The sequence below is a fragment of the Hippocampus zosterae genome, chromosome 6 (genome assembly GCF_025434085.1).
Source record: "Hippocampus zosterae strain Florida chromosome 6, ASM2543408v3, whole genome shotgun sequence".
Taxonomy (NCBI): Eukaryota; Metazoa; Chordata; class Actinopteri; order Syngnathiformes; family Syngnathidae; genus Hippocampus; species Hippocampus zosterae.
In genome coordinates, this window is record NC_067456.1 from 23,690,323 (window position 1) to 23,698,084 (window position 7,762).

General features: G+C 46.8%; 1 protein-coding gene across 1 annotated transcript in view; it reads right to left on the bottom strand.

Annotated features, from left to right (window-relative positions):
* The window catches only part of olfml2a (olfactomedin-like 2A), a 34,082-nt gene extending 26,977 nt beyond the window's left edge, over positions 1–7,105 (bottom strand). Inside the window, exon 1 of the mRNA XM_052068231.1 lies at positions 6,633–7,105. Coding sequence (XP_051924191.1) covers positions 6,633–6,704 — 72 coding nt within the window. The 5' untranslated portion in view covers positions 6,705–7,105. The remainder of the gene's footprint in view (positions 1–6,632) is intronic.
* Positions 7,106–7,762: the final 657 nt, after the last annotated feature.

A 7,762-nucleotide genomic window follows, 5' to 3' on the forward strand; every position in this document is an offset into this window, starting at 1 on the left:
TGGGGGGACTTGTGAGAAAAATTTACAATATGACCGTTCTACGGTGGCAGTCAACTCACTTCACAGCAAGCAGTAGTTTGGCAAATTGTTACGAACTCGGGTAAACCGAGTTAGGGAGGGGGATCCAAAAAACGTAGACAAAAATAAGGTCTCCGATGTAAAGACAATTTAATGTCCAAATCGAACCGAAAATAAGCGAGAACATAAAGCGCTGATCCACAATGAGGACCAGGAGGTAAATCAAAAACGACTAACAAAAGGTACTTGCACAAAAGAGCAAGAAAAGGAAAGTAAAGCCCACAAACTACGAACGAAAAACAATGTAACACTTTGTACACGCAAGAAAAGCCAGATCATCAAAACAAAATGGTACTTACACACAAACTTGGTACCGAGACTACACGCGAAAACACGACGAGGTCAAAAGCCACTAGTCAATGAGCAATGAGGTAAGCAATGAGGTAAGCAATGCCATAAACAATACTCCCACAACAGGTGTAGAACGTAGGAGTCCTTAAATAGTGTCTCTATTGATTAATGATTGCCAGCAGGTGTGCTAGGGAGACCGCTCCTGCCACCTGCTGGCCAGACCGAAAAACCGAAATGTGACAAAAATGATTTGAAAAAGAGATGTCAATTAGCACTTCCAGTTGAGGTTTAATGACAAACTAAACATTAAACAAAGACAATTATGCATTGTCCCCTCCGTGAGTCGTCACCTTACCGTGGTGGAGGGGTTTGTGTGTCCCAATGATCCTAGAAGCTAAGTTGTCTGGGGCTTTATGCACCTGGCAGGGTCACCCATGGCAAACAGGTTCTAGGTGAGGGGCCAGACAAAGCACGGCTCAACAGACCCCTTATGATGATCGAAATAAATGGATCCAGGTTTCCCTTGCCCGGACGCGGGTCACCGGGGCCCCCCTCTGGAGCCAGGCCTGGAGGTGGGGCTCGTTGGCAGGCGCCTGGTGGCCGGGCTTACACCCATGGGGCCCGGCCGGGCACAGCCCGAAGAGGCAACGTGGGTCCCCCTTCCCAGGGGCTCACCACCCATGAGAGGGGCCAAAGGGGTTGGGTGCAATGTGAGCTGGGCGGCAGCCAAAGGCGGGGACCCTGGCGGTCCGATCCTCGGCTGCAGAAGCTAGCTCTCGGGACATGGAATGTCATCTCTCTGGCAGGAAAGGAGCCCGAGCTGGTGTGTGAGGCGGAGAATTTCCGACTGGGTATAGTCGGACTTGCCTCCACACACGGCCTGGGTTCTGGTACCAGTTCTCTCGAGAGGGGTTGGACTCTCTTCCACTCTGGAGTTACTCACGGTGAGAGGCGCAGAGCAGGTGTGGGCATACTCATTGCCCCCCGGCTCAGTGCCTGTACATTGGGGTTCACACCGGTAGACGAGAGGGTTGCCTCCCTCCGCCTTCGGGTGGGTGGACGGGTCCTGACTGTTGTTTGTGCATATGCACCAAACAGCAGCTCAGCATACCCACCCTTTTTGGAGTCCTTGGAGGGTGTGCTGGAGAGTACTCCTGCTGGGGACTCCCTTGTTCTGCTGGGGGACTTCAATGCTCACGTGGGCAATGACAGTGATACCTGGAGGGGCGTGATTGGGAGGAACGGCCCCCCCGATCAGAACCCGAGTGGTGTTTTGTTATTGGACTTCTGTGCTCGTCACGGATTGTCCATAACGAACACCTTGTTCAAACATAAGGGTGTCCATATGTGCACTTGGCACCAGGACACCCTAGGCCGCAGTTCGATGATCGACTTTGTAGTTATATCATCGGATTTGCGGCCGCATGTTCTGGACACTCGGGTGAAGAGAGGGGCGGAGCTGTCAACTGATCACCACCTGGTGGTGAGTAGGCTCCGATGGTGGGGTAAGATGCCGGTCCGTCCTGGCAGACCCAAACGTATAGTGAGGGTTTGTTGGGAGCGTCTGGCAGAAACCCCTGTCAGAAGGAGTTTCAACTCCCACCTCCGACAGAGCTTTTCCCATGTTCCGGGGAGGCGGGGGACATTGAGCCCGAGTGGACCATGTTCCGTGCCTCTATCGTTGAGGCGGCCAATCTGAGTTGTGGCCGTAAGGTGGTTGGTGCCTGTCGTGGCGGCAATCCCCGTACTCGCTGGTGGACACCAGCAGTAAGGGATGCCGTCAAGCTGAAGAAGGAGTCCTATCGAGCCTTTATGGCCTGTGGGACCCCAGAGGCAGCTGACAGGTATCGACTGGCCAAGCGGACCGCGGCTTCAGTGGTCGCCGAGGCAAAAACCCTAGCGTGGGAAGAGTTCGGTGAAGCCATGGAAGCCGACTTCCGGACGGCTTTGAGGAAATTCTGGTCCACCATCCAACGTCTCAGGAGGGGGAAGCAGTGCACCACTAACACTGTGTACAGTGGGGATGGGGCGCTGCTGACTTCGACTCGGGACGTTGTGAACCGGTGGGCAGAGTACTTCGAAGACCTCCTCAACTCCACCAACACGCCTTCCTTGGAGGAAGCAGAGCCTGGGGACTCTGAGGTGGGCTCTCCTATCTCTGTGGTTGAAGTCACCGATGTGGTTAAAAAGCTCCTCGGTGGCAAGGCCCCAGGGGTGGATGAGATCCGCCCGGAGTTCCTCAAGGTTCTGGATGTTGTGGGGCTGTCCTGGTTGACACGCCTCTGCAACATCGCATGGTCAACAGGGAGAGTGCCTCTGGATTGGCAGACCGGGGTGGTAGTCCCTCTTTTTAAAAAGGGGGACCGGAGGGTGTGTTCCAACTACAGAGGGATCACACTCCTCAGCCTCCCTGGTAAGGTCTATTCAGGGGTGCTGGAGAGGAGGGTCCGTCAGGAAGTCGGGCCTCAGATTGAGGAGGAGCAGTGTGGTTTTCGTCCCGGCCGTGGAACAGTGGACCAGCTCTACACCCTTAGCAGGGTGCTTGAGGGTATGTGGGAATTCGCCCAACCAGTCTACATGTGTTTTGTGGACTTGGAGAAGGCGTTTGACCGTGTCCCTCGGAGAGTTCTGTGGGGGGTGCTTCGTGGGTATGGGGTACCGAACCCCCTGATACGGGCTGTTCGGTCACTATACCACCGATGTCAGAGTTTGGTTCGCATTGCCGGCAGTAAGTTGGAACCGTTTCCAGTGGGGGTAGGACTCCGCCAAGGCTGCCCTTTGTCGCCGATTCTGTTCATAACCTTTATGGACAGAATTTCTAGGCGCAGGGTCGGGGAGGAGATCTTACCCCAAGTGGAGGAGTTCAAGTATCTTGGGGTCTTGTTCACGAGTGGGGGTAGGAGGGAGCGGGAGATTGACAGGCGGATCGGTGCAGCGTCTGCTGTGATGCGGACGTTGTATCGGTCTGTCGTGGTGAAGAAGGAGCTGAGCCAAATGGCGAAGCTCTCAATTTACCGGTCGATCTACGTCCCGACCCTCACATATGGTCACGAGCTATGGGTCGTGACCGAAAGAACGAGATCCCGGATACAAGCGGCTGAAATTAGTTTTCTCCGCAGGGTGTCCGGGCTCTCCCTTAGAGATAAGGTGAGAAGTTCAGTCATCCAGGAGGGGCTCAGAGTCGAGCCGCTTCTCCTCCACATCGAGAGGAGCCAGATGAGGTGGCTTGGGCATCTGATTCGGATGCCTCCTGAGCGCCTCCCCGGTGAGGTGTTCCGGTCATGTCCCACCGGGAGGAGACCCCGAGGAAGACCCAGGACACGCTGGAGAGACTATGTCACCCAGCTTGCCTGGGAACGACTCGGGATCCCCCGGGGAGAGCTGGAAGAAGTAGCTAGGGAGAGGGAAGTCTGGGCTTCCCTGCTAAAGCTGTTGCCCCCGCGACCCGGCCCCGGATAAGCGGTAGATAATGGATGGATGGATGAATTATGCATTGTGTACTTTACCATTTAAACCACAAAACTTTGCCTTATGAAAGTATTCTCTCTTAATGCTAACACAATTCAAAACAGCCCTATGTGGTGCTGTCTTCATGATTGAAGGAATTATTTGAACTCAAATGGCGCAGCATGACATGTAGACCAGCAAAATGATAATAATGCTAAGCAGTACTGATGATTCCTGAGTCCCTCAGTTGAGTGGAACTTTTGTCTGCATGATTGTATTATACTCCTGACCTATGGCCAAGTTACGCACACCAGTAGGAGCCACAATTAGTTAATCATGATATACAAACTATTTAATTATTTACATTATATTCAATTATTTATAATGTTTTTTAAGTAGAATATTACCGCATTGGCCCGAATATAAGTTTTTTTCATTGAAATAAGACTGAAAAAGTGGGGGTCGTCTTATATTCGGGGTCTAGACATTATACCCATTCACGACGCTAGATCGCACCAGATATCAATGAAGCGAATGCTGAACTTGACTCCCCAGGCCAAAGTGACCCCCTGCCACGAAGAATAAAAATAAAAATAGCGGTAGCACGAGGAAGAAAATTTTAAAATTGCGGTAAGAAGGAAAAGAGAAGAACATAATTGAAGAGATAACAGAAAATGGAGGAACATAGTGACAATCTGGAGAAAAGTGGGTCGAAGATCGGCCAGGTTAAACGGCAGCTAAGGAGAAGTTATGATGTAATTTACATTTCAAAAACCAGAAGCCATTCATTTACGAATGTGATTGCACTTTAGATTTGAATGAGGCAAAATAACATGCTTTTTCTTTCAAATATATGGTTATAATCATTTGTTTCGGATGTACTGTTGTACAGATGTATTTTCTGTATAAAAATTATTTTTTTGTTCAAAAAGTCTTTTTTCAAACTTGATTCTTGAAAAAGAGGGGGTCGTCTTATAATCAGACGGTTATTTGGGCCAATACAGTACATGATATTATTTTCCTTATTAAAAAGGATTTTTTTTTTATTCTGGCCAGGCTGGAACAGATTAATATTAATATTTTCATTCATTTGAACGGGGAAAGATGGGTTGAGATATAAAATAATAGTCATGGAACGAATGAAGCCTGTCTTTCAAGGCACCTTTGTGGTAGTCAATGGGGGGTTGCACTCACGTTGAATGTAGGAGTTGCAACCTGCACCATTTATTTGCAGTACCCGGACATAAAATAGCTTAAGGTACAACAAGTTGTCAAGCATCATCTCATGTGTCTTCTTAGCCTGAGTCTCCCTGTCATTCACAAGAGCAATATTAAGGACCAGGCGGTTCATAGATGATATACAGTATTCTTTCTACAATAAGCGTTTTTACGTTTACAAAAGGTGCTAAATTGACTTGAAGTCCACTTTTGTTATGCCACATACAATATCTCCGGACCACATTGTTCCTTTTGAGGGTTGTATTTCTGCACAATGTTGATGAGACAAACAAAGAAACATTAGAAAAGGACCCCATTGGCTGAAGCTTTGGATTTGAATCCCTCATCGAAATGAATGACGATGCTACAACAGTTTATCGCAGCTTCTATTGTAACTCAAATAACTCCACTGATTGGGGCTGATCCACTTGCTGCAACCTGTGACTTGCTGTTTGGCATCTTTATTCTTCACTGACCTCCATTCCTTTCCCCGTCTTGATTGTATCCAGAACAGACAGTTGTTAGACAGTCACGCACCATACTTGGATATAGTTGAGTGATTCTGTGCTGTTCTCTCATTGTATGAGGAACAGCTTGCACAACTATGGCTACTTATAGGTGTGTGAACCATTACAGTCAGACAGTTAACTGTGTGTGTGTTATTTATCTGAAGAAACACTGAACATCAACCAAATAATCTCTATTGCATCTGTGGACTGCTGTTCTATGCCATTGGATGATAGACTTCTTTTTGGCCCTAAATGCACTTCTGCACAGTGTAGATGAGTTTACATTAAATCATAAACTCAGGCAAACATTAGCATAGAAAAAAATGTACAGTATATATAGAAACCAAAAGGCTTTTCAGAAGCTGTGTTTATGCTGACATGTTTGAAATTTAGTTTTCCAATTAAAAAAGATGTCACATGTTTTAGGGGGTTTTTTTCTTGTTGTGTTTCCCGAGGAAGTAGGAAGCGCTTGGTTTTATACATATTGGAGTGCTAAACTATCATATTGTTTTGTTTTGTCTTTCATTGGATTTACTTCAATTTTGGATTTAAAAAAGCACACGCTAGATGTGTGTATCTATGAAAATGTACAGATTGGGGCTTGGACAAAACCTGGCAGTTCCACATTGGAGTTTTGCGGGTTACTGAATGCGATTCTATTTCAGATATAGATGCGCGATTGCCTTCATCTAAAAAGCGCCAAAGTTCCCACTCTCCCATTGTGTGTCGCGGGTTTGGATGAACTGGGAGATTAAATGGGTTACTCGAGCTCAGCAGCTGTCTAAACAAGGTCAGCCAGATAATATTGCTTTCCCAGCAAGTGCCGTCCTTCAGATGCCTACACTCAAGTGACACCAGGTTCGACCCTATGGGTGCTTATGTTGCAATACTGTATCCCTTTCCGAAGATTTCCTCAAATAATCAGGTAGCCTACAGAATAGGAGAAACGTCTGCACAAACATGCTAGGTGTTTGACGTTTTTTCTGCCTAATTTAAGAAAGAAAAGAAAAAACCCCAAATAAAAACAGAATGAGTGTGAATCGAAACGAGAATGGGCATCTTCGAGATTTGCATTTTATCTCCACATACCTTGCTCTGTGAAGCCGCATCCTTGCACAGGACCAGCAGGCATACGAACAAGTTCGTGTATCTCCACATCATTTCTGCCGTGAACGCTCATACGCAAAACAAACCGCTGGTGACCGCATTCAGCCTGTAAATGGCCATAAAGTGAAGGGCCCCTAATTCAGCTCCATTTCACACAGGAGGATCATACAATGAGTGAGCGTGTGTATGGATAAAGGGTGGCATCCGCTGTCCTCCTCTTGGGAGGGGCTTACACTCAATTTGTGTCCACACTCTGAACAAAGCCAAACATACATCCCACTAGCTTATTATTAAGAGCACAAAACCTATTACTGTTTCGATGTGACTGTACTACTACTAGCACTACTATAGACAACACCAATAACAACTGGAATCAATTTTATCATTATAATCGTCACCATCATTAATTTAATGTCATAATTCTCGGTTGCCAAGTCGACGAAGTTAACAGAAACAATGCATGCAAAGGAAGTGAATTTGAAAGTGTCAAGTGGGAATTTGAAAGGATAATTGTAATGGCAAATGCCGTTAGCGCCATCGTGTGGCTACTCACTACTTTGCAATCCAGAGAGAGAATGGGGCAGAGTTGAATGCATGCAGCGGCTCCATCAGATTTAATTTGTGGGCAAGTTAACAAGACAGATTCTCGAAAAGGATGCACTGTCTCACGACTGCACTTGGGAGATTTGTTGAAATGAGAAACAGAATATTAAAGTAATTTATTAAAACTAATTGTTGTCTCCAAGGGTAAACTATATTTCCACTTTGCTGCAGCTGGGATAGGCTCCAGCACCCCCCCGCGACCCTAGTGAGGATCAAGCGGCTCGGAAGATGAATGAATGAATGAATGAATGAATGAATGAATGAATTAAGTAATTAATTAATTAATTAATTAATTAATTAATTAATTTGCTCCATGCATTACATTACAGAATGGAGGCGTACATAAAAAAAAATAATAATAATTGCCATTTTCCAAGATAGTACCAAATAGCAAACAGAAATGCCATTGAAATTCGAGCGTGTAACTCCAAAGACTCACACAACATAACATTGAGTGTTGAAACCAATTGGCACGCTGACATCACCATGCATCTACTTTTCCGATTTGT